Below are 26,626 nucleotides of genomic sequence, written 5' to 3' on the forward strand. Positions count from 1 at the left end.
ACTGTTGATTTACAAACCAATAATCCCTGAGCAGAATTAACTCCATTGTGGGCAAGGCTTATATGCTCCATTTCACTCAATTACTTAATGAAACAGTTATTACAGGAATCAGTAATGCCTGACTTGACTCCCCTCAGTATCACATTTCAACCCACATGTGCAGCTTTATATTAGATCCATGCCTCCGAGGATAATTTATTACGGGAAGAGAATAAAACCCTGAATTATGCAGGATTTGAGTAACTCCACTGCTCTCTTCAACTGTGCCCACTCCTCCTCGCAGGGATTTAAAATGAATCCACACTGTTACCATCAATGTTTGATGTGGAGTAAGTTTCTAGGTGGTGTTTTAATGAGCTGTACATAAAACCCACGTCTAGGTAGTCAGTGTGCTTGGTGGTTGCAAATTCTTGAAGGTTTTCCTTCAAAGATTCGGGAATTGAAGAACAATGTTCTAGACACTGCTGTAAGCAACCCAGGAGAAAAATTAATGGGGCATTAAATAAAATTGCATGCTTTTTTCTCCCTATTTTCTTTGAACACTTATTTCTTCCAAAAACATTGGAGATGGGAAAATTAACGGTTTGACTAGGCAAGGCAGTTAGAGATGGGCAGGCACGTGGATGGAAGCTCTGGGAATACATCCAGAGTTGATTATCCTGGTGTCAGTTAGGCACAATGAAGGCTAGTGGCTCACTTCCCACTTCAGGGACTTGAGAACATTATCTAGTCCAAAAATCCCTTGGATTTCTCTTTGGCGTCCAGGCCTACATTTATTTTACCCAACAAAACCATAAAAATAGGATCAGCTGCTGTTTGTCAGACCTTGCTGCATGCAAAATGGCTGCTTCATCATTCTTAATGACAAATAACTTTACTGCAAAAGTAATTCATTGCCCATGAAGCACTTTGAAATGCCCCGTGGACATGGAAGGCATTATAGAAAAGCAAGTTTTATTTCTTTTCAGTCAGACAGTACACTGCCAGGAAATGCTGGAAGAACTCAGCAGGTCTAGCAGCATCCGTGCAGGGAGAAACAGCTGACGTTTCGAGTCCCTATGACTACTCTTCTTCAGAGCTGAAGAGAAGTGGAAATGTACACTGCCAGTCAAGAATGACACTCCAGTGCAGTCCTGAGGTAGTACTTTAATGTCAGCGGTGCTGTCTTTCAGATGAGGCATTAAACCAAGGCTCTCTTCTGCTGAGTCATATTGGACTCAAAACACGAACTCTGCTTCTCTCTGCGCAGATGCTGCCAGACTTCCTGTGTTTTCCCAGCACTTTCTGTTTTTACTTCAGATCTCCAATGGTATTTTGCTTTTAGTTTTGTTTCTGTGACGTTGATTCAGGGATAAAGATTGGCCAAAGCACCTGGAATAACTCAGATAAAAACAAAAAACTACTGCGGATGCTGGAAATCCAAAACAAAAACAGAATTACCTGGAAAAACTCAGCAGGTCCGGCAGCATCGGCGGAGAAGAAAAGGGTTGACGTTTCGAGTCCTCATGACCCTTCTGCTGAAGGGTCATGAGGACTCGAAACGTCAACTCTTTTCTTCTCCGCCGATGCTGCCAGACCTGCTGAGTTTTTCCTGGAATAACTTGCCCGCCTGTCTTCAAAACAGTGCCAAGGGATCTTTTACTTCCACCTGAGAGTGCAGATGGGGCCTCGGTTTAACATCTCAGCTGAAAGACAACACCTCCAACAGTGCAGCATTCCCTCAGTGCTATACTGGACTGTCAGCCTAGATTTTTGCGCAGGATCAAGATCACTTGGTTTTGAGCTTGAATTCAATGTTTGTGCTTCACTGCTGTACTGAAGGCGTACTTCATTTTCATTGGCTAAAGGGAAACATCTTGTGGTTTGTTTCCACACATGTTTGACTGTTAGCTGCTTTTTTTATCCAAGGGATACAGATCGCTCAGAGTTTTTCTAGTCTGTCAGTAACAAGCAACCGGAAAAAGGTTGACATTCCGAGGCCCGAGTAGATTTTGCTCTGGACCTGCTCAACACCCGCCTGAATCAAGGGGGTCGGAGGTTGATCAAAATCTAGTTATCCTAGCTCCACAGGCAGCAAGCCTGAGTGAAGAAATCAATATTGGGCTGCCTGTGTATTACTGGCAGTGACCATCTGGCAGGTCCAGGGTTGAGGAATTGGAGTAGGTTATTGAGCAATCCCTGTGGGGGATATCCAAACAGGCCTGCTCCTTCTGGCTCCACACGATGGGTTTACTTGACAGAACAAAAATAAATTGACTTAAATTGAAGTTGGTGGCCCTCGGGGTTACTGAAGACTCTGGGGTGCGGCAGGCTACTGTGCTCAGCTGACTGATATCTGGATGGGGCCTTCAAGCATTAGGCCCCTAAATATGCAAATGAAGAGTCTGATACCTGTTTAGAGAGTCGGGATAAATGGGTCTTTTTCTGGATGGCAAGCTGTAACTAGTGGGGTGCCACAGGGTTCGGTCCTTAGGCCCCAACTATTTACAATCTATATGAATGACTTGGATTCAGGGATAGAAGGTACTATAGCTAAATTTGCAGATGACAGCAAAATAGGTGGGAAAGTAAGTTGCAATGAAGAAATAAGAAATTTACAAATGGATATGGACAGGTTAGGTGAATGGGCCAAAATTTGGCAGATGGAGTTTAACGTAGTTAAGTGTGAGGTTATCCATTTTGGTCGGAAGAATAAAAAAGTGACTTATTATTTAAATGGAGAGAAAACTTCAGAATGCTTCAGTGCAGAGGGATCTGGGTGTCCTCGTGCATGAATCGCTGAAAGCTAGTCTGCAGGTACAGCAGGTAATAAGGAAGGCAAATGGAATTTTGGCATTTATTGCTAAAGGAATAGAGTATAAAAATAGGGAAGTGTTGTTGCAACTGTACAAGGCATTGGTGAGACCGCACCTGGAGTACTGTGCACAGTTTTGGTCCCCTTACTTGAGGAAGGATGTAGTTGCATTGGAGGTGGTTCAGAGGAGGTTCACTAGATTGATTCCAGAGATGCGGGGCTTGTCTTATGAGGAGAGATTGAGCAGTTTAGGTCTATACTCGCTAGAGTTTAGAAGGATGAGAGGTGATCTAATTGAGGTATATAAGATGCTAAAGGGAATAGACAAAGTAAACGTGGAGCGGATGTTTCCCCTTGTGGGGCATTCTAGAACGAGAGGCCACAGTTTTAGGCTAAGAGGTGGCAGATTTAAATCAGAGATGAGGAGGAATTACTTTTCTCAAAGGGTCGTGAATCTGTGGAACTCACTACCTCAGAGTGCAGTGGATGCCGGGACGCTGAATAAATTTAAGGAGGAGACAGACAAGTTTTTAATTAGTAACGGGTTGAAAAGTTATGGGGAGAGGGCGGGAAATTGGAGTTGAGGCCGAAATGAGATCAGCCATGATCGTATTGGATGGCGGGGCAGACTCGAGGGGCTGAATTGCCTACTCCTGCTCTTAGTTCTTATGTTTAAGCTGTAAAGAAATGGGCTCCACAAATTTCTTTGTGCCTCCACATCTTGTGTGCAGATCATTCTACTGCTAAACTGGTGTGCTCCGTTGCCGTATTAGGCCTGAAAAATGAAAACAAATGATTTCTACCTCTTGTGTCTGGTCCAATTCGCACTGTAGTTTAACAGTTCAGAAGAGGAATGTATCCAATGCAAACCTACAGTTCACCTATATTTACATTCTAATAAACCCACAACTATTTATAGCCTCATGCTGTCTAGAGGAGCATTCATTTTAATTCTGTCCAATGGTTACATGAGGGGACATGATTAGCCAGTTGTCAAAAGACAGCAACAGAGGCTTTCGCTTTGATCCACGAGCTGGCGATCTATATATTGGGCAGATAAGGAAGGTGTACTCCAGTTCATTGGGAATGAGGCTCTGCCTACAGAAGTGGCTCGATATGCTAAAGCAAGAAAACTATCTGGGCTAAAGACCCAGGCACATAACAGTGTAGTCTTTTAGATGAGACCTTAAACCAAGACAAATTCCAGTGGTTCACAAGGATGTGAAAGCTCGCATGGCATGGTTCTCTTAGTGTCCTGGCTAACATTCATCCTTGAACCAACAGCACAGAAAACAGATTAACAGGATATTCTTCTCATTTGTTTGTAAGGCTGTCTTGTGCAAGTTGCTGCATTCGCCTGTCAACTGTGAAGGCGCTTGAAAAATAATCGCTTCTCAAACAATCTATAATGTCCTGATTACATGATAAACGATTTTTAAATCAAGTTCCTTATCTTCTCTATTTTTGGCAGTATCCTGTACAACAGGCCTTGGACCTTCACTTGAGCCACTGAATAAAATAAATTGTTACTTGTTTATCAAGGGGTAAGTTAGTTGAGTACCAGGTATAGTCCTCAAACATTAAACTCATGTCAGATTGGTAGAATTGATTAGGAAATTTAGAAGAGACTTCTTTACCCAAAGAGTAGTGAGAGTGTGGAGCTTGCTACCACAGGGAATAGTATAGATTCATTTAATGGGAGGCTAGAAAAGCATGTATGAGGCAGAAGGGAATAGATGGTTACTATGCTAGATTTAGATGAGGAAAGATGGGAGGAGGCTCGAGTGGAGCATAAACGCTAGCATGGACTGGTTGGGCAGAATGGCCTGTTCTTGTGCTGTACATCCTATGAAATGTAATCTTAGCTGGTACCTTCCCCAATCCTGCTAGACAAGTTCACCCAGCAGTGACAATTATAAAATGCATTCAGTTACAGTTTATGGCACCACTGTGCTAGAACCTGTTTTACAGAGGAGTATGGTACTTAGTTCATTGTATGTTAATGCACAAAAATCACTACAAAAGAGAACAAAATGCAAAGAAAAGTACTTGCCTCAGCAGATAAAGACAAGACACATAATTTGCATAAAATCATCTGCAAAGAATTTTGGAACACTTTCAGAGTAACCCAAGTGCCTTCAGGTTATAAATCCCACATGGACAAGGCCAAGTTTACTGCAGCACTGTGCAACTTAGTTACACCAGGAAAATGGGACACATTTCAATGCTGATGATGAATGCCTTGAACTTAAAAAGAAATATCTAATTCCTTTAAGATGGGATACTGTTTCAAAAGTTGAAGGTTTAATTCGCAAATCCAGCTTCAAAACAGCCCATTGTACCAATGCTAGTTTTTAAATCCTCTGGCATGTAATTGGGTGCATTAAAATATAAATTTGTAAGCAGGTCCATTGGGACTCACCAGCATGACCACACACCAGTTGAGAATTCCTCTGTAGTTGTTGTATCCACTCGCTGAGCTCAACAAGGACTCCTGGAGCTTGTGACAACTGGAACAAACAAAACGATAATGAGGAAACAATTCACACAACAGTACAATTCGTGCCCAGTTTAAATTCTTTTAGAAAAGCTAATTTTCAGGATGTGGGCAGCACTGGCAAAGTCGGCATTTATTGCCCCATCTCAGTTGCCCTGAGAAGGTTGTGGTCCTCATGTGATGATTCTGGCCAATCTTTGCAATGGATTGATACATCGGAGCAGCTTCCAGGCTATGTCAGAGGGGGAATTAAGGGTTGGTATGGAACTGGAGTCACGCATAAGCCAGACTGGGTAAGTAAGACAAGTTCCTTCCCTAAGGGACATCAGTGAACAAACTGGATTATCCGACAGCTTTATTTTCACTTTTACTGATATCAGCTATTAAACCAAAATCAAATTTTCTAACCGTCAGAGGGATTGAAATTCACTTTCTCTGGGTTATTAGTCCAGACCTCTGAATTAACTGATCCAGTAACAACCTATATATTGCTGTATCTACGTAATTAAAACTGAGAGCTGGACTGGAGTTGATTTTACTGTGCACAGTGGAATAGTCTGACCAAAGGATTCTCACACCTTTGTTCCCTGGTTTTATACCTATATTTAATTTTATAGTTGAGGTGCTGGTCAACAGGGGGTCGTACCGGTAGGTGTGGGGGGGTGGGGAAGAGTGCCATGGGTCATTGTCCCAATAAGCTGAGACGTGGTACCTGATGTGTATGCTGTCTATAGATACGTTTATGATGACCCAATGAATAAAGATGGGAGGAGGCTCGAGTAACAAACTGGTTGGGCCAAATGGCCTTTTTCTGTACCATCCAAACATATGCAAAAGCATTTCCCCCCCACAAACAATGACGATCAATAAAATCTGCCAAGTTTTTAAGCCACATGTACTTGACAGGTGAAATTCAGAGCAGCAGCTGAAAGGTCATTCACATTGGTACTATTTAAAAAAAATTCCTTTATGGGATGTGGGCTGGTTGGGCCAGCAGTTATTGCCCATCCCTAGTTGCCCTCGAGAAGGTGATGGTGAGCTGCCTTTTTGAACCGCTGCAGTCCATGTGGTGTAGGTACACCCACCGTGCTGTATGGAAGGGAGTTCCCGGATTTTGACCCAGCGACAGTGAAGGAACGGCGATATATTTTCAAGTCAGGATGGAGAGAGGCTTGGAAGGGAATTTCTAGGTGGTGGTGTTCCCATGTGTCTGCTGCCCTTGCCCTTCTAGGGTGGTACCGGTCGTGGGTTTGGAAGATGCAGAAGCTTCATACCACTAATTATAAACCAATGGCACCTGATGTGGAAGCTGATTCAAGTAGAACATCTACAGCACTCTTGTCACCAGGAATTTCAGTGAATCATAATGAGGCCATGAGAAAGGTCTAGCTTTAGTTTTAAGGTTAACTGCCTTATTCTGGACCCTCTCACAGGAAGAAAAAAAGTCTCTTATCCAACCCATCAAATCCCTTAACCATCCCAACTCAACTTCAATTTGAAAAATCCTTAAACTTCTATCCTCGAGATACAAACCTAGGCTATGCTATCTGTCCTCATAATTAAACCCTTTTAGCCTTGGTATCATCCTGCATCCTCTAGGCCAATGTATCCTTCCTGAAGGTGCCCAGAACTGAATGCAGTTACTCCAAAAGGTGCCCAACTCCAGCTCTGCACTGCTTCAACATAACCTCTGGCCCTTTATGCTTCAGCAATTGAAATACTGACCAGTTTTTTCCTTGTTGCAAATGTTCACTCATTTATAATTCTGCATTTTTCATTTCAGCCTTCCAGCATTTCAGCTTTTTTGTTCAGCCTCACCTGTTGTTCCTCTCTCTTCTCTTTGCCCACCGAGCTATACATCGCCCTCACCTTGATCCCACAGCTTTCTGTCCTCCACCTTTCATAAATCTCTCATCTAAGGGGGGGGGAGACAGTGGAGTAGTGGTGATGTCACAGGGCTAGTCATCCAGAGGCTCCAGGCTAATTCTCTGGGGACACGGGCTCAAATCCCACTCTGAATTCAATTAAATGAATCTGGAATATGAAACTAGCATTGATCATCGTAAAAATGGTTCACTAATGTCTGTCATCCTACCTGGTTTGGCCTACATGGGACTGTCGGCCCACAGTAACACAGATGACTTGTAACTGCCCTCTGAAACGACCTAGCAAGCCACGCAGTTTAAGGGCGATTAAGAATAGGCAACAAATTCTCAGCGACACCCACGTATCATGAAATAATAAATTTAAGACGATCCAAACGTCGGTTCCCTGCATCCTATCCCATGCACGCCAGGAAAGGTCGAAGGCTCAAAGCCCAGGATGACAATTTGTGAAATAGCACCAAATCAAAAATAAGCACTAAGAAATGTGCCAGATTTTCAAATTCCCAGCTGATTTAGCTAACATCCGGCCATCCAACCAAGATCATACTTGTCTCCAATTTCATATTAGTTAACCTTTAGTACCCTTAATCTAATAAATGTTGCCTACCCAGTGTCTCACATCCCAAGGTAAAATATGGAAAAAAAAAATCCATTTCCTTGCAAGTAGCTATTAAGCAGTAACAGCTGGCGTAGGACTTGCTGACTTAATCTCTCAGCAGCACCTATTTGTTAATCCGTAGGATAAGGTAACTGCTTACCAGCCGCATCCTCTCCAGTAAGCCAGTTTAGAAATCTACCAGAATAGTACCACATGAGAAGTGATATTTAAACAATGAGGCAACGGTGTTCTCCCCCAGTCAGAGAACACTGGGGAAAAATCGATACTTCAAAGACCAAACAAATGTTTTTGACCGATTTAAATACTGTCAAAATGTTTTCAAAATGAGCAATCGTGAAAAATAGACCTCGGAGCTACCGAGCGTTTTAAGAACGTAAGAAATAGGAGCAGCACTAAACTATACAGTGCCTCAAGCCTGCTTCAATAAGATCACAGCTTATCTACCTCAACTCCGCTTTCCTGCCTGCTGCCCACATCCCTCGATTTCCCAAGAGACAAATAAAAATCCACTATCTCTGCCTCGAATAACCATAGAAAATGAAGTTACGCTTTGGTTTATTAATCCACGATACTTCAGTAGCTGGGCAACAAAAACTTGCACGTATATAGCACTTCTAATGTAGCAAACCATCTGAAGCTCTTCACCGGAGCATTATTAAGAAAAAACACCAAGTCACATAAGGACATTGAGTAACCTAAAGTTTGGTCAGAGGTAGATTTTAAGGTGTGTCTTAAAGGAGGAAAGAGGACAGGGGTTTATAGAGGGAATACAGAGCTAAAAGCCCAGGCACCTGAAGGCACCATCAGCAATGGTGAAGTGTTGAAAATTGGGTATGCAGAAGCAGCCAGACTTGGAGGAGCAGAGAGGTTTGGGTGAATTGCAGGAGGTTACAGAGATGCATGTTTTAATTGTTAATTCAGCTCGCTCTAAGTTCCAAGGAAATTGGTTGTGTGGCTTCGCAGAGATTATTTGATTACTGGTAAAAAAAAAATCTTTTCAAGTTTGAATGCCGATTCCAGGTTCTTAACAGTGCTGAGATTTATTTTATAAGCAGTGTGGGAAGGTAGGTGGAGCCAGAGGTAAGCTCAGGTCAGGTGGAAGCAGTAAAGTAAATCCACGACACCTGTGTGCGACAAAGCACAAAGCATTGACTAAGCAAGTCTTATTTAACCCACAAAGCTCCTATCCTACCAGTTTTTATTCCACATATTCCCTCTCCAGAGGAAAGGTTCTGCAATTAAATGTTTTCCAATCCACAAATAAAATCCAAGTGGAATTTCAAGGAAAAACAGTGACTCATCTGCACCATTCTACCCTAGTTACACGCCTGAACAAGAACAAAGAACAAAGAAAAGTACAGCACAGGAACAGGCCCGTCAGCCCTCCAAGCCTGCGCAGATCATATTGCCTATCAAACTAAAACATTTTGCACTTCCAGGGTCCGTATCCCTCTATTCCCATCCTATTCATGTATTTGTCAAGCTGCCTCTTAAACACCACTATCGTACCTGCTTCCACCACCTCCTCTGGCAGCGAATTCCAGACACTCACTACCCTCTGCGTAAAAAACTTGCCCCGCACATCTCCTCTATAGGTTTCTCCTCTCACCTTAACTCTATGTCCCCTAGTAATTGACTCTTCCACCCTGGGGAAAAAGCTTCTATCTACTCTGTCCATGCCACTCATAATTTTGTAAACTTCTATCAAGTCGCCCCTCAATCTCCGTCGCTCTAGTGAGAACAATCCGAGTTTCTCCAACCTCTCCTCATAGCTAATAACCTCCAGACCAGGCAGCATCCTGGTAAACCTCCTCTGCACCCTCTCCAATGCCTCCATATCCTTCTGGTAATGTGGCAACCAGAATTGCACGCAATATTCCAAGTGTGGCCTAACCAAGGTTCTATACAGCTGCAGCATGACTTCCCAGCTTTTATACTCAATACCCCTGCCAATGAAGGCAAGCATGCCATATGCCTTCCTGACTACCTTATCCACCTGCGTTGCCACTTTCAGTGACCTGTGGACCTGTACACCCAGATCCCTCTGCCCGTCAATGCACTTAAGGGTTCTGCCATTTACTGTATAATTCCTGCCTGTATTAGACCTTCCAAAATGCATTACCTCGCATTTGTCCGGATTAAACCCCATCTGCCATTTCTCCGCCCAAGTTTCCAACCGATCTATATCCCGTTGTATCCTTTGACAATCCTCTTCACTATCTGCAACTCCTCCAACCTTAGTGTTGTCTGCAAACTTACTAATTAGCCCAGTTACATTTTCCTCCAAATCATTTATGTATACTACAAACAGCAAAGGTCCCAGCACTGATCGCTGCGGAACTCCACTAGTCACAGCTCTCCATTCAGAAAAGCACCCTTCCACTGCTACCCTCTGTCTTCTATGACCAAGCCAATTCTGTATCCATCTTGCCAGTTCACCTCTGACCCCATGCGACTTTACCTTCTGTACCAGTCTGCCATGAGGGACCTTGTCAAAGGCCTTACTAAAATCCACGTATATAACATCCACTGCCCTTCCATCATCGATCATCTTTGTCACTTCCTTGAAAAACTCGATCAAGTTAGTGAGACACGACCTCCCCTTCACAAAACCATGCTGCCTCTCGCTAATATGCCGATTTGCTTCCAAATGGTAGTAAATCCTGTCACAAAGAATCTTCTCCAATAATTTCCCCACCACTGACGTAAGGCTCACCGGCCTGTAATTTCCTGGATTATCCCTGCTACCCTTCTTAAACAACGGAACAACATTGACCATTCTCCAGTCCTCTGGGACCTCACCCGGAGCCAGTGAGGATACAAAGATTTCTGTCAAGGCCCCAGCAATCTCCTCCCTTGCCTCCCTCAGTACTCTGGGGTAGATCCCATCTGGCCCTGGGGACTTATCCACCTTGATATTCTTCAAGACACCTAACACCTCCTCTTTTTTGATCTCAACATGATCCAGGCTATCTACACACTCTTCCCTAGACAAATCGACTGCTAAGTCCTTCTCTTTGGTGAATACTGATGAGAAGTATTCATTTAGTATCTCTCCCATTTCTTCTGGCTCCGCACACACATTCCCACCTCTGTCCCTGAGTGGGCCTACCCTTTCCCTGGCTACCCTCTTGCTTTTTACATATGTATAAAAGGCCTTGGGATTTTCCTTAATCCTGGTTGCCAGTGACTTTTCATGACCCCTTTTAGCCCTCCCGACTCCTTGCTTAAGTTTCTTCCTACTTTCTTTGTATTCTCCACGGGCTTCATCTGTTCCCAGCCTTCTAGCCCTTGCGAATGCTTCCCTTTTCTTTTTGACTAATCTCACAATATCCTTTGTTATCCAAGGTTCCTGAAACTTGCCATGCTTATTCTTCATCCTAGCAGGAACATGCCGGTCCTGAATTCTTTTCAACTGATGTTTGAAAGCCCCCCACATGTCAGTTGTAGATTTGCCCTCAAACATCCGCCTCCAGTCTAGATTCCTCAGTTCCTGCCTAATATTGTTATAATTAGCCTTCCCCCAATTAAGCACCTTAACCCAAGGACTCCTGTTATCCTTATCCACCAGTACCTTGAAACTTACTGAATTATGGTCATTTTTCCCGAAATGCTCCCCTACTGAAACTTCGACCACTTGGCCGGGTTCATTCCCTAATACCAGGTCCAGTATTGCCCCTTCCCTAGTTGGACTATCTACATATTGTCTCAGGAAGCCCTCCTGGATGCACCTTACAAATTCTGCACCATCCAAACCCCTAGCACTAAGTGATTCCCAGTCAATATAGGGGAAGTTAAAATCACCCACAACAACCCTATTGCTTTTACATCTTTCCAAAATCTGCCTACATAACTGTTCCTCAATCTCCCGCCAGCAATTGGGAGGCCTATAGTAAACCCCCAACATTGTGACTGCACCCTTCCTATTCCGGAGCTCTACCCATATTGTCTTGCTGCATGAGCCCACCGAGGTGTCCTCCTGTCGTACAGCTGTGATATTCCCCTTAACCAGCAGTGCAACTCCCCCACCTCTTCTACATCCCTCTCTATCCTGCCTGAAACATCTAAATCCTGGAACGTTTATCTGCCAATCCTGTCCATCCTTAAACCAAGTCTCTGTAATAGCAATAACATCATAGTCCCAAATACTAATCCAAGCTCTAAGCTAATCTGCCTTGCCTGTTATACTTCTCGCATTGAAACAAATGCATTTCAGACCCCCAGTCCCACTGTGTTCAGTAATTTCTCCCTGCCTGCCCTTCCTCTTAGTCCTACTGGCCATATTCACTGGCTCACAGTCATTTATTTCACCAGCTGACCTATTGCTCTGGTTCCCACCCCCCTGCCATACTAGTTTAAACCCTCCCAAGTGACACTAGCAAACCTCGCAGCCAGGATATTGGTGCCCCTCCAGTTTAGATGCAACCCGTCCTTCTTGTACAGGTCCCACCTGCCCCAGAAGAGATCCCACTGATCCAGATATCGGAAACCCTCCCTCGTACACCATCTGTTCAGCCACGTGTTCAGCTGCACTATCTTCCTATTTCTAGCCTCACTGGCACATGGCACAGGGAGTAATCCTGAGATTACAACCCTAGAGGTCCTGGTTTTTTAACTTTCTGCCTAACTCCCTGAACTCGCGCTGCAGGACCTCGTCGCTCTTCCTGCCTATGTCGTTAGTACCAATGTGTACCACGACCTCTGGCTGTTCTCCCTCCCACTTCAGAATGTCCCATACCCGATCAGAAACATCCTGGACCCTGGCACCAGGGAGGCAACATACCATCCTGGTGTCTCTTTCACGACCACTACATCTAAGAATGTATCTTAGATTTATGAGGGGACTGTCGAGTCTTGCTGTAGATTTGGAAGGGTGGGGGGGGGGGGTGAATATATTTTTTTTAAAAGCAGCTTAATGATCTCACTTTTACACTACTTGCAGGAAAATGATTTACACAAATGCACTTGCACCCTCTTGGTTCCAACCAGTTTTTACAGCATTCCTGCAAATTTACCATCTGGTTAAAAGGTCATCCCACAGTCCTGTACGTCAGCATCTGGATGCAATTAAGTAACTAGATAAATTACACTGCGAAGGCCTCTCTACACAAACTGCTGGCTTTATTGCTAGACAGAAGAAAATGTACAAATGGGCTATGTGACATTGAAGCATGCCACACTACATCAGGAAAGCTTCAGCACAAGCAGTTCATTGTGTTAAATAGGGCTTCAAAATAAACATTTCAAATAGGAAGCTCAGATTGGGATGAAATCCATTTTGGGAGTCAGTTTACAGCATCGAATAGAGTGTCCTTGGCTCAGTTGTAATATTCTCGGCTCTTGAGCTGGAAGGTTGTGGGGTCAGTTCTCACTCAGTCTAGTAGGCTGACATTCCAGGGCAGTACTGACGCTGATGTACAGGACTGAGGAAGCATTGCATTGCTGGAGGTGCTGTCATTGTTGGACCTGCCTGCCCTCTCAGGTGGATGGAAAAGGTTCCACGCCATTATTCGAAGAGCAGCAGTTTGTTCTCCGTAGCATTCTACTCAACATTTAGCCCCTCAGCCACCAAAGCATTTAGCTCAATGCTGTTGGTGGAATCCTGCTGTGCATAAAGTGGCTGCTGCATCTCTCTACGCTACAACAGTAACTGCACTTCAAATTGGCTCCAAAGTACTTTTGGATATCCAAAGCTCATGAAGGCCCACGTATAAAAACAAGTTCTCTTTCTTCCAACAGACCGAGTATCCTTTACCCGAAACCCTAGGGACAAGTGCATTTCGGATTTCAGATCATTTTGGTTTTCGGGTACTGCATATGAACTTACATTATAATAGCCTAAATAACTTAAGCCTAGGCTAGCTATAGTCTAAAGTAAATAAAATGGCGAGAAAAGTAAGATGTATCACTGAATAATAAGTACAGGGTACATGTAACAAGTTTCTTTTTGACATGTTCACCACAAAAATCGCAAGGTAAACAGTGCAGACAAACAACGAACTAGGCCTCCTGCACCAAACGCCGATGAAGTTCACAAAAAAAACGTGTGTTTGTCGGATATGTTCGGTTTTCTGATTTAAGGGTAAAGGATACTCGGCCTGTACTGAACAGACCCTGGGGGGAAAGAAAAAACAATGCTTAACTTTGGAATCAGCATATTTTCACTCTTACATATTAATGGCGCTGTAACGTACAGGCAAATTGACAAAATTTCTCCTTGTTGACAAACACAAGGATGGCAATATCATCAACTTCATTTAAAATCAGGCTCGTCACAGCAGGCGTGGTAGCTAGAAACAAAATCTAACAGCATTTTTGCTTAAAGGTTCCTCAAAGATCAAATAATGCTGTAACTGTAACAGTCTGAACCCCACACAAATCTATGCTGAACCCAGAATGGAATGTCAAGGGACGAAACCAGGACTAGCAACGCAACTTGATAAACTGCAGCTCTTTGGTAGAACTGGGAGGATTACACGCTGATCTAATGTGAAGTGTTTAAATTATGCAGGGACAAGACAGAGTACACAGACAGTCTCCATTGATTGAGGGGTCTAAAACGAAGGAACATAGATGAAAGATTCAATGCAGGGAGCAGCAGAAACCTTTTTTTTTATAGAATAAAACAGAGGGTTGTGAAGCCTTGGAATGAGGCTGACGCAAAGGCCAATCAACATTCAATAGGTTACATGGAGGATTGAAGGAAAGGAGAATAAAAGGATATGGGAACAGGGGTGGGTACATGGCATTCAGACTGCTACTCATGTGAAAGAAAACTATAGACTAGTTGGCCCACCTCCGTCATACAAATTCTATTCACTGCAAGCCTTCAGAGCACGTCACCTACTAAATTCCTTAACAAGGTCAAAGTTGCATTTCTGTCAACCTCTGCGATATGGATAAGGAAATTGAGTAAACTTGGTTACTCGTGGACTGGGAGCATAAAAATGACGGTGAAAGCTGTTGGGTTATTGTAAAAACCTGACCGATATCCTGGCCACCCGTAACCAGTCAGGCCTATATGTGACTTTAGCCCCAAACTACGTTGTTGACTCAATGTCCACAGAATGAGCAATAAATGCTGCAAGTTGGCTATGGATGAATTGGGAAAGTACACAAAGAAATGACAGTATACAGGCAATGCCTAGTATTTAAAGAATGACTACATGGTCTACATACATATACATGCGTCTGAAGCACAAACACCCAAAGGGAAAGGTAAATCAACCATGGTTAACAAAAGCAGTTAAAGATTGCATTAAATCAAAGGAAGTGGCTTATAAGGTTGCCAGAAAACGTGGTACACCTGAGGATTGGGAGCAATTTTGAATCCAGCAAAGGAGGGCCAAGAAACTGATAAAGGGAAAAGAGAATATGAATGCAAACTAGTGAGAAACATAAAGGCGGACTGTAAAAGCTCCTTTAGGCACATGAAAAGGAAAAGATTAGCCAGGACAAACGTGGGCCCATTACAGGTGGGGACAGGAGAACAGGAAAATGATTGAGAAACTAAGCAGTTACTTTGCATCTGTCTTCATGGAAGAAGATACAGAAAATCTCCCAGAAATACGAGGAGAGGTAGTACTTGAAAAGTTAACTGGATTGAAGGTTGGTAAATCCCCTGGACCAGATGAGCTTCACCTTGGAGTGTTGAAGGAGCTAGCTAGAGAGAAAGTGGATGCATTGGTAATTATCTTTCAAAATTCTACAGATTCTGGAAAGGTTTCTGCGGACTGGAAAGTAGCAAATGTAACCCCACTATTTAAGAAGGGAGGAAGAGGGAGAATGGAGAACTACAGATCTGTTGGTCTGATATTGGGAGAAGGGAAAATGTTAGAGTCTATTATTGAGGATGTGATAACTGGGCATTTGTAGGAATGGTAAAATTGGATAGAGTCAGCACAGATTTATTAAAACGAAATCAACTTGGAGTCTTTTGAGGATGTTACTTGCAGCATAGATAAAGGAAAACCATGGATGTGGTGTATTTGGGTTTTCAGAAGGCTCTAAGGTCCCACGTAGGAGGTTAGTAAATAAAATTGGGTGCATGGGATTGAGGGTAACATGGATTGAGAATTGATTAACAGACAGAATTCAGAGAGTAGGAATAAACGAATTATTCTCAGGATGGCAGGCTGTTACTAGTGGGGTACCACAAGGATCAATGCCAGGTCCACAGCCGTTCACAATCTACATAAATGATTTGGATGTAGGGACCAACCGTAACATTTCCAAATTTGCTAATGACACCAAACTGGGTAGGAATGCAAGTTGTGAGGAGGATGCAAGGAGACTTCAAGAGTACTTGGACAGGCTAAGTGAATGGGTTAGGACATGGCAGATGGAATATAATGTGAATAAGTTTGAAGTTATTTGCTTTGGTAGAAAAAACAGAAAGGCAGAGTATTTCTTAAATGGAGAGAGTTTGGGAAGTGCAGGTGTCCAAAGGGACCTTATTCATGAGTCATTAAGAGTTACCATGTAGGTGCAGCAAGAAATTAGGAAGGCAAATGGTGTGTTGGCTTTCATCGCAAGGGGATGTGAGTACAGGAGTAAGGATGTTTTGCTGCAGTTGCATAGAGCTTTGGTGTGACCTCACCCGGAGTTTTGTGTACAGTTTTGGTCCCCTTATCTGCCATAGAGGGAGTGCAACAGAGGTTCACCAGATTAATCTTTGGGGTGGCAGGATTGTCTTATGAGAGATTGAGGAGACTGGATCTGTGTTCCCTAGAGCTGAGTTTCGAAGGATGAGCGGTGACCTCATTGAAACTTAAGGGACTCTTACAAGATGTGACAGGATGGATGTAGATAAGACAGCATGGTGAGTCAAAAATCAGGGGGCATAATCTCAGGGTAGGCCATTTAACACTGAGATGAGGAAGAATTTCTTCATTCAGAGGGTGGTGAACCTTGGAATTCTCTACCCCAGAGGGCTGTGGAAGCTCAATCATTCTGCATGTCCAAGACAGAAATTGACATATTTTTAGATAATGACATTAAGGAATATGGAGATAGTGCAAGAAAGTCACGCTGAAGTAGATGACCAGCCATGATTGTATTGATTGATGGAGCAGGATCAACAGGCTGAATGGCCTACTCCTATGTTCCTGCCGTGTCTGCACCACCCACATCATGAGAGTAAAGATAATGGAAATTATCAGGAAACAGCACCCTGAAACCCAACGGGGTGCTGACTGGCAGTTGCGCCTTCAGCTCCAAAGCACCTATACACTGGAATTTCTTTCCTAAACCCCTCTCCTCCTTTAAGTCCTTCCATAAAGCCTAACTCTGACCAGGCACTTGATCACATGTCCTAATATTTCTAAGTGGTTCGGTGTCAAATTTTCACTGATAATGTGCCTTGTGAAGCAGCACCCTGGGACTCCTTTTACAATAATCACATTATAAAAATGGAAGTTGTAACTGAATTTCACCCTACACAGCAATTTTATATCTGACAACTTCTGCGTTAGAGATAGGTTTGGTCAGATGTTCTCGATTAGATTACCAAACAAATGATTAAGGATGTTTATGGTACAAAGATCTGTTCAACCTTTTGATCTACTTACAATTCACACAAAGGATCCAAGTACAGAATTACTCGGTGACCTAAAGAGTTCATCTATAACTGGCTAAAAAAACAAAGTACCTCGAGATTAGTAATATAACGTCTTAATCTTTGAATAGAGTAATACATTTCCTCTGTTTACAAACCCACTCCATTATACCGTGTTTCCCCATATCCTGAGGCAAGTAATAGCATAAAACAGCAGATCATATTACTCATGGAATAAAAGGCAGTGGAGGTTAAGTTACAACTGCACAGAGCGCTCTGGTTAGAATCCATCTGGAATAACTGCATTTAGTACAGGGCATGCTACTCAAAGAAGGACATACTGGTCTTGGAGGGCATGTGACGCATATTCACCAGAGTAGAGTAAATGACTAAAAGGATCAAGTTACGAGGACAAATTGTATTGACTAGGCTTTCCATTGACTAGGCTTGTATTCCCTTGAATTTCAAACTTTAAGGGGTGCTCTATTGATACGAACAGAGTGAAGGGCACAGAGGGCACAAAATTCTTGAACTGCATTCAAGAGAACTTTTTCAACCAGCGTGTAACAAGCCCAACGGGAAGGGGCGCAATTCTAGATTTAGTCTTAGGAAATGGAGTTGGGCAAATGGATGAAGTAGCATTGGGGGACCAGTTTGGGGAAAGTGAGGATAATGCAGTTTCATCATTATGGAAAAGGACAAAGATGGAACAAGAGTAAAAGTTCTAAATTGGCAGAAGACAGATTTTACAAAGCTGAGAGGTGAACTGGCAAAAGTGGACTGGATACAGCTACTAGAAGGGAAAAGAGTGTCAGATCAGTGGGAGGCATTGAAAAGCGAGATTCTACAGGCACAGTGTAGCCATGTCCCCACAAAGAAAAGGGGTGATACTACCAAATCTAGAGCCCCCTGGTTATCCAGAAGCATACAGGGTGAGATAAAGTAGAAAAAGAAAGCTTATGGCAGTCACAAAAAGCTTAGTACTGGAGAAAGCCTGCAGGAGTCTAGAAAGTACAGGGGTGAAATAAAAAAGCAAACTAGGAAAGCAAAGAGAGGATACAAAAATATTGGCCGGTAAAATCAAAGAAAACCCAAAGATGTTTTACCAGTACATTCAGAGCAAGAGACCAACTAAGGAGAGGGAAGGGCCTATCAGAGATGTACATGGTAACTTGTGCATTGATGCTGAAGATGTGGGCAGGGTTCTCAATGAGTACTTTGTCTCTGTCTTCACTAAGGAGAGGGATGATGCAGACATTATGGTTAAAGAGGAGCAGTGTACTATATTAGATACAATAAGCACAATGAGAGAGGGAGTACTGGAGGGGCTGACATCCTTGAAGGTGGATAAATCACCAGGGCTGGAAGGATTGTATCCCAGGCTGGTAAAGGAAGCCAGAGAGGAAATAGCAGATGCTCTGATGATCATTTTCCAATCCTCACTAGATTCAGACAAGGTACCAGAGGAATGCAGGTCTGCAACGTTGTACCATTATTTAAAAAGGGTGCGTGGGATAGGCCAGAAAATTATAGGCTAGTCAGACTGACTTCGGTAGTGGGCAAATTATCGGAATCAATACCGAGACAGGATAAACTGTCACTTAGAAAGGCATGATTGATCAGGGATAGTCGGCATGGTTTTGTTAGGGGAAGATCGTGTCTTACTAATTCAACAGAATTTTTTGAGGAAGTAACGAGGAGGATTGATGAGGGTTGTGCAGTGGATGTTGTCTACATGGATTTCAGTAAGGCATCTGACAAGGTCCCACATGGCAGACTGGTCAGAAACGTGAGATCCCATGGGATACAGGGGAAGGTGGTGAGTTAGATCCAAAATTGGTTCCGCTACAGGGAACAAAGGATAATGGTCAATGGATGTTTTTGTGAATGGAAAGCGGTTTCCAGTGGTGTTCCACAGGGCTAAGTGTTGGGGCCCTTGCTGTTAGTTGTATATATTAATGATTTGGACTTAAATGTGGGAGGCATGATTGAGAAATTTGCAGATGATACAAAAATTGGCCGATTAGTTGACAGTGAAGAGGGTAGCTGTCGTCTCCAGAATTATATCAATGGTTTGGCTGAGTGGGCAGAAAAGTGGCAAATGGAATTCAATCTGGAAAAGTGTGAGGTAATGCATTTGGGGAGGGCAAATAAAGCCAGGGAATACTCAATAAACGGAAAGATATTGAGATGGGTTGGGGAAGTGAGAGACCTTGGAGTGCATGTCCACAGGTCCCTGAAGGTGGCAGCGCAGGTAGATAACATGGTAAAGAAAGCTTATGGAATGCTTTCCTTTACTGAACGAAATATTGAATACAATACAAGTGATGGAACTGTATAAAATGCTGGTTAGGCCACAGCTGGAATTGCGTACAGAGTTCTGGTTACCACATTACAGGCAGGGCATAATTGCTCTGGAGAGAGTACAGAGGAGACTTACAAGAATGTTGCCAGGGCTTGAACATTCAGCTATAAAGAAAGGTAGGATAGGCTAGGACGGTTTTCCTTCAGACAGAGGAGGCTGAGGAGTGACCAAATTGAGGTGTACAAAATTATGAGGGGCCTCGATAGGGTAGACAGGAAAGACCTGTTTCCCCTAGCTGAGGGGTCAATTACTAGGGGCATAGATTTATGGCGATTGGTAAAAGGATTAGAGGGGACATGAGGAAATCCTTTTCACCAAGAGGGTGGTGGGCGTCAAAAATTCACTGCCTAAGTTGGTAGTTGCGGCTGAACACAACTCATTGAAAAGGTACCTGGATTCGCACCTGAGGTGCCGAAACCTACAAGGCTATGGACCAGATGCTGGAAAGTGGGATTAAAATGGGTGGCTAGTTTCTTTTCTTTTCCTCTTTCTTGGCTGGTGCAGACACGATGGGCTGAATGGCCTCTTTCTGCGCTGTAGCTTTTCTATGGTTCTAACAGAACAATGGATGCGCAATAATTGAACAAATATTTCTAATATTTAGTAAATAAATGCAACCCAGGTAACATATCATTCTTGCAAATTGGGTTAAACCATTTGGCAAATGGAACCTGCTTAGATATTATGTTAGCCAAGCAATTATATAGAATTGTGCAGAAGGAGGCCATTCAGATCATTGTGCCTTGTGGTTAACATTAAAATACGAAGAACAGTTGAGTTGGAGGAAGCAGGCAGCTAATAACAGAGAAGTTACATAATGTGAAAGCGGAAAATCGGAGCAGGCAAAATACATGTGTCATCGGTATATTCTCATACTGTGGAAATAGTTAAAAGTGCAGTGAGAAAGGATATAGGATATCATTGCAGATTTACCACTGAACATGTTGAATCCCTCTGGGGAACCAATACAGAGAGTGAGTGGAATGCTAAGTTATATTGCTGGATCAGTGCAGTATAACTTGGGATGCCTTGATAAAACTATGCAGTGCCCTCTTTGCACTGCGCCCTGATATGGTGCCAGTTTTGGTCCCTGCAGGTGCGACACAAGATTTTCAAAGCTCTTAAATTTTCTTTTCAATCCCAATTTCCCACTTTCGCCTGCATACCTTTTTACTACTTTAGTTTTCAAGTGTCTCTCCAGAGTAAAATAGGGTTTCCGGCAAGGTAATTCCAGAAAGAGATTCAGATTTCCAGAACGTCACAGCTGCAAAGTTGTCATATTTTTCTACACAAGAGATACGAACAGGGTAGTCTGCCCTGCCCTGCCCCTTGAGCTTGTTCCACCATTCAATACAATCATGGCTGATCTTGCGTTTCAACTCCACTTTCCCACCCGTTCCCCATATCCCTCGATTCCCTGAGACACCAACATTGAGCGATCTATCTTGAGCATCCTCTCAGAAAGATTGAAAGAGTAAACATAGATATCGGCTTCAGGTGACAAGGGAGGGCTTTTACAGTTACTTCCCTGCGTTATGTCATCACACAAGTGGATATTGGGAACTGCAAGACAACTTCCAAAAAGGTAATGCGCTCAGGACCACCTGTGGAATTAAGACTTCTCTTGGTAGTGGGGCACGTTGGCCAACACCAGTGAACTTATTGCTCTTCCTTAGATAGCACCATGGAATCTTTGACATCCACCTGAGCATGCAGAATGGGCCTTCTTAACATCTCCAAAAGGCAGTACCTGCCTACAACACAATCAGCAGGACACGGAAGTGCTGGCTGAGATTGTGCTCAAATCCAGGAGTATGGCCTGAACCCACCACCTACTTATTACAAATCAAAGTACTTGTAACGGAGTCACACACGCATTAGTTAACTAGCATTGAACAAAACTTTGCTTCAAGGCTGGATGAACAGCATAAATAATGACAAGTAATCATTCTCTTTCTCAACACATGTTGGTACATTGACCTGAAATATATCAATATGGTCAAAACGAACTGAGATATGTATCTTTGCAGTCCCTGCATTTTGGCCAAAAAAAAAACAATCCACCTTAGACTTACGTTGAAAGATACAGTTCCTCCTGTACCTTTGAGCTGTGGATTTTTTTTTTCTTGAATCTTTCATAAGATGTGGGAGTTGCTGACAAGGCCAGCATTTTTGTTGCACATCCTTAACTGCCCTTGAACTGAGTGGTTTCCCTGGCCATTTCAGAGCCCAGTTCTGCTGAGGGACTACGAGCAGCTCAGGGCCAAATTAAAAAGCAGAACCATAAAGGTAATAATCTCCGGATTACTACCTGAGCCACGTGCAAATTGGTGTAGGATATAAAATTAGAGGGGTAAATGCCTGGCTCAAAAATTGGTGTGGGAGAAATGGGTTCTGATTCATGGGGCACTGGCACCAGTACTGGGGAAGGAGAGAGCTGTTCTGTTGGGACGGGCTTCATTTGAACCATGCTGGGACCAGTGTCCTGGTGAATCGTATAACTAGGGTTGTAGATAGGGATTTAAACTAATCAGTGGCGGGGGTGGGAGGGAATTGAAGGGAAGTTTAAAAAATCAAAATGAAACAAGAGAGCAGAGGTGCAGGGTAATGAAGAGGCGAATGATAATCAAAGTGTGACAGGAAAGGGCAGAAAATATAAGCAGAAGAGTGCAGCAGAAATTAGAACCAGAATGATTAATAATGGTAAAAAGTCAAAGCTTAAGGCTCCCTATCTGAATGCACGCAGCATTTGTAACAAGATTGGTGAGTTGACGGCACAAATAGAAATGAATGAATATGACTTGATAGCTATTACAGAGATGTGGTTTGAGGGTGACCAAGACTGAGAACTCAATATTCAAGGGTATTCGACATTCTGGAAAAGTAGGCAAAATGGAAAAAGAGATGGGGTAGCTTTGTTACTAAAGGAAGATATCAGTGCAGTGGTGAGTAGTGATAATCGGTTCAATAGATCGTAATGTGGAATCAGTTTGGGTAGAAATAAGATATAGCAAGAGGAAGAAGTCATGGGTGGGAGTCATCTATAGGCCCCCGAAGAGTTGCCTCACTGTAGGACAAAGTATAAATTGGGAAATAATGGGAGGCATGCAAGAAGGCTGCTACAATTGTCATGGGTGATTTTAATCTGCACATTGACTGGACAAATCAGATTGGCAGGGGTAACATGGAAGACGAATTTGTAGAGTGCATTAGGGATTGTTTCTTAGGGCAATATGTTGTAGAACTTACCTGGGAACAGGCTATTTTAGATCTAGTAATGTGCAATGAGGTGGGATTAATAAGAGATCTCGTAGTTAAGGATCCTCTAGGGGGTAGCAATCACAACGTGGTAGAATTTCAAATTCAGTTTGACAGCGAGCAAGTTGAGTCTCAAACCAGTGTCCTCAGCTTAAATAAGGGCAATTACAGAGGTACGAAGAAAGAGTTGTCTAAAGCGAGCTGGGAAAATAGACTAAGGGAAAAGGTCAGTGGATGAGCAGTGGCAGACATTTAAGCAGATATTTCATAACACTCAGCAAAAATTTATCCCAGTCAAAAAGAAGGACTCAATGAGAAGGGTAAACCACCTGTAGTTAACGGCCAAGGAGAGTATCCAATCAAAAACTAAGGCATACAAAGTGACGAAAGCTAGTGATAGGCCAGAGGATCGGGAATTTTTTAGGAACCAGCAGCGGAGACTAAAAAGCTAATAAAGCTAATGAAAGTAAATTGGCAAGAAATATAAAAACAAACAGCAAGAGCTTCTACAGGTATATAAAAGGAAAGAGAGTGGCTAAAGTCAGCGTGGGTCCCTTGGAGAATGCAACTGAAGAATTGATAATGGGGAACAGGGAAGTAGCAGATAATTTAAACCAATGTTTTGCATCGGTCTTCACGGTGGAGGACACTTTAAAAATTCCAAAGATATCAGATAAGAAAGGAGCTAATGGGAGGAAAGATCTTGTAACTGTCTGTATCAAGTATTTGACAAACTAATGGGACTAAAGGCAGACAAGTCGCCAGGACCTGATGGCCTGCATCCCAGGGTTTTAAAGGAAGTGGCTGCAGAGATAGTGGAGGCATTGGTTGAAATATTCCAGAACTCACTGGATTCCAGGAGGGTCCCAGCGGATTGGAAAACTGCTAATGTGATGCCCCTGTTCAAGAAGGGAGGGAGGCAAAGACAGGAAACTATAGGCCAGTCAGTCTAACATCTGTCATTGGGAAAATGCTAGAGTCCATTACTAAGGAAGAAATAGCAGGACATTTAGAAAAGATTAACTCAATCAAACAGACTCAACATGGTTTTGTGAAAGGGAAATCATGTTTGACAAATTTGCTAGAGTTCTTTGAGGATATAGCAAGCAGAGTTGATAAAGGGGAGCTGGTAGATGTAGTATATTTAGATTTCCAGATGGTATTTGATAAGGTGCCACATAAAAGGTTATTGCACAAGATAAGAGCTCACGGTATTGGGGGTAATGTAATAGCATGGATTGAGGATTGGTTAACACACAGAAGACAGAGAGTCGGGATTAATGGGTCTTTTTCAGGTTGAAAAGACATAACTAGTGGAGTGCCACAAAGAGGCCTCAATTATTTACTATCTATATTAATGACTTGGAGGAGGGGGCAGAATGTAATGTAACCAAATTTGCTGATAATACAAAAGTAGATGGGAGGGCATATTGTGATGGAGACATAAGGAATCTACAAGGGGATATAGACAGGTTGAGTGAGTGGGTAAAAACTTGGCAGATGGAGTTTAATGTAGGAAAGTGTGAGGTCATGCACTTTGGTAGGAATAATCAAAAGGCAGACTATTATTTAAATGGAGAGAGACTCCAAAAAAGTGCAGCACTGAGGGATCTGGGTGTTCTTGTGCATGAAACAAAAAGTTAGCATGCAGGTGCAGCAAGTAATTAAGAAGGTAAATGGAATCTTGGTTTGTATTGCTAGGAGGTTGGAGTTTAAAAATAGGGAAGCCTTGTTACAATTATACAAGGTTTTGGTGAGGCCACACCTGGAGTACTGTGTACAGCTTTGGTCCCCGTATTTAAGAAAGGATATATTGGCATTGGAGGCGGATCAAAAGAGATTCACTAGGCTGATTCCTGGGATGAAGGGGTTGACTTATCAAGAACGGCTAAACAGGTTAGGCCTTTATTCATTGAAGTTTAGACGAATGAGGGGTGACCTTATTGAAATGTACAAGGTTCTGAGGTGGATTGACAGGGTAGGTGTTGAAAAGATGTTTCCACTAGTGGGGGAATCTCGAATTAGGGGACATAGTTACAGAATAAGGGGGCACTCATTTAAAACTGAGATGCGAAGGAATTTCTTCTCTCTGAGGGTAATGAATGTCTGGAATTCTCTAACCCAGAGAGTTGTGGAGTCTAGATCACTGCAAGTATTTAAGAGGTAGATAGATTTTTGAAATAATTGGGGAGTTGAGGGTTATGAGGAGCTGGCACAAAAGAGGAGCTAAGGCATGGGGCAGATCAGCCATGATCTTATTGAATGAGAGGGCAGGGCTTGAGGGGCCGAATGGCCTACTCCTGCTCCTATTTCTTATGTTCTTAAAGTTACAAAACGTCAAATTCTCTTCAAATGAAATCGGTAGTGAAAATTCTCCCTTCATTGGGTTAAAAGGTACTTTGGCTGTTAGCGATTTGTCGTATTCATTTTTTTTGCAATTGAGTGACACTGCCCTTGGTGCAAGCCAACTGAGTTGTATTTAATTTTAGGCATTTATGTCTTGCTGCACCTAGGCAGGGATTTTTACAATTCCAGCTTGAAATAGGCTTCAGAAACTGAACTAACAGGAATCTTGATATCCACCTTTACAGCATTTTCCCATTTTGAAGTTAGGTGGCAAAAAAAGCCTGATTTATCACATTTGGAGAGTGTGAAAGGATCTGAGTGCGGAAGAAGTTCCTGCACAATTGAAGGTAAGGATGGAAACTTTGACGCTCAGGTGTGCTCTGCACAATAATGAATAGTACTGCAGCCCACAGGCACATGCCAAATCCATCACAAGCCAAACATTACCAGACTGCAGCTTAGGCTCCAAACCTTCAAGTTTACTAACAGGACCTTGGGATTTCCCCGCACAAACTGGTCAACAGGACTTACTATGTTCAGCCTGCCTGCATCACTTTCACCCTGCTCTCTCTCTCAGGGCCGCTCATGCGAGCAGTGGAGAATTGCGCTCATCAGAATTTCTTCCATTCCCAAATTTCTCCTCGCCAGGGCCCTTCTCATGAATTATGAGGGCTCTTGGGGCCTTCTGAGCAGCTTCTCCTCCCCCACACTGCTTGACCTAGACAAATGGTCATTCTGCTGGGCCAGTATTACCTGATCTTGCTCAACCCTTACTATTTGTGTTTGTCTTCAGTAACTGATATTTATGCTGCAATCTGTTTTCTCTCTTACCACATCCTCCATCAAACTTGCTAAGTTTCATCATCTCTCACTGGGTTGAGCACCTTCCTTTCAAAGTGTGAGCAGTTTTCATCTGAGCTGGCCATGGTTATATACTCTGCTTTTCTTTTCCTCGCCAATTTGTACCTGCTCTACAGTGTACAAACACATACATTAGTTTTCCATTGTGGTAGATACACACTTACATGCTCCTATAACCACATGTCCCTAGAATGGCACAATATTTGTCAGATTGCAAATGAATGCAATTATTTTGCCTTTGCTTTCTCAATAGTACATAAACCAAGTTTGGAGTGTTTTGCCAGACAGCAGAAAGGGGCACCATGTTAAAGCTGATTACCAGACAGTGATACTGATAGACATCCGTATTTAGGGGGATTTACCGGCAAAGATACAGATAGACACCGTGATTAGGGTGATTTACCGGCAATGATGCAGATAAACACCGTGATTAGGGTGATTTAC

At 43.0% G+C, this 26,626-nt stretch overlaps 1 protein-coding gene across 1 annotated transcript in view; it reads right to left on the reverse strand.

Moving 5' to 3' along the window:
* Nucleotides 1–26,285, reverse strand: part of LOC144675088 (diacylglycerol O-acyltransferase 1-like) — a 108,517-nt gene extending 82,232 nt beyond the window's left edge. Inside the window, exons 1-2 of the mRNA XM_078536117.1 lie at nucleotides 26,153–26,285; nucleotides 5,217–5,304 (exon numbers count right to left, since the gene is read on the reverse strand). Of these exons, the coding sequence (XP_078392243.1) occupies nucleotides 5,217–5,304; nucleotides 26,153–26,157 (93 nt within the window). The 5' untranslated portion in view covers nucleotides 26,158–26,285. The remainder of the gene's footprint in view (nucleotides 1–5,216; nucleotides 5,305–26,152) is intronic.
* Nucleotides 26,286–26,626: the final 341 nt, after the last annotated feature.

The sequence above is a fragment of the Cetorhinus maximus genome, chromosome 3 (assembly GCF_964194155.1).
Source record: "Cetorhinus maximus chromosome 3, sCetMax3.hap1.1, whole genome shotgun sequence".
Classification (NCBI taxonomy): Eukaryota; Metazoa; Chordata; class Chondrichthyes; order Lamniformes; family Cetorhinidae; genus Cetorhinus; species Cetorhinus maximus.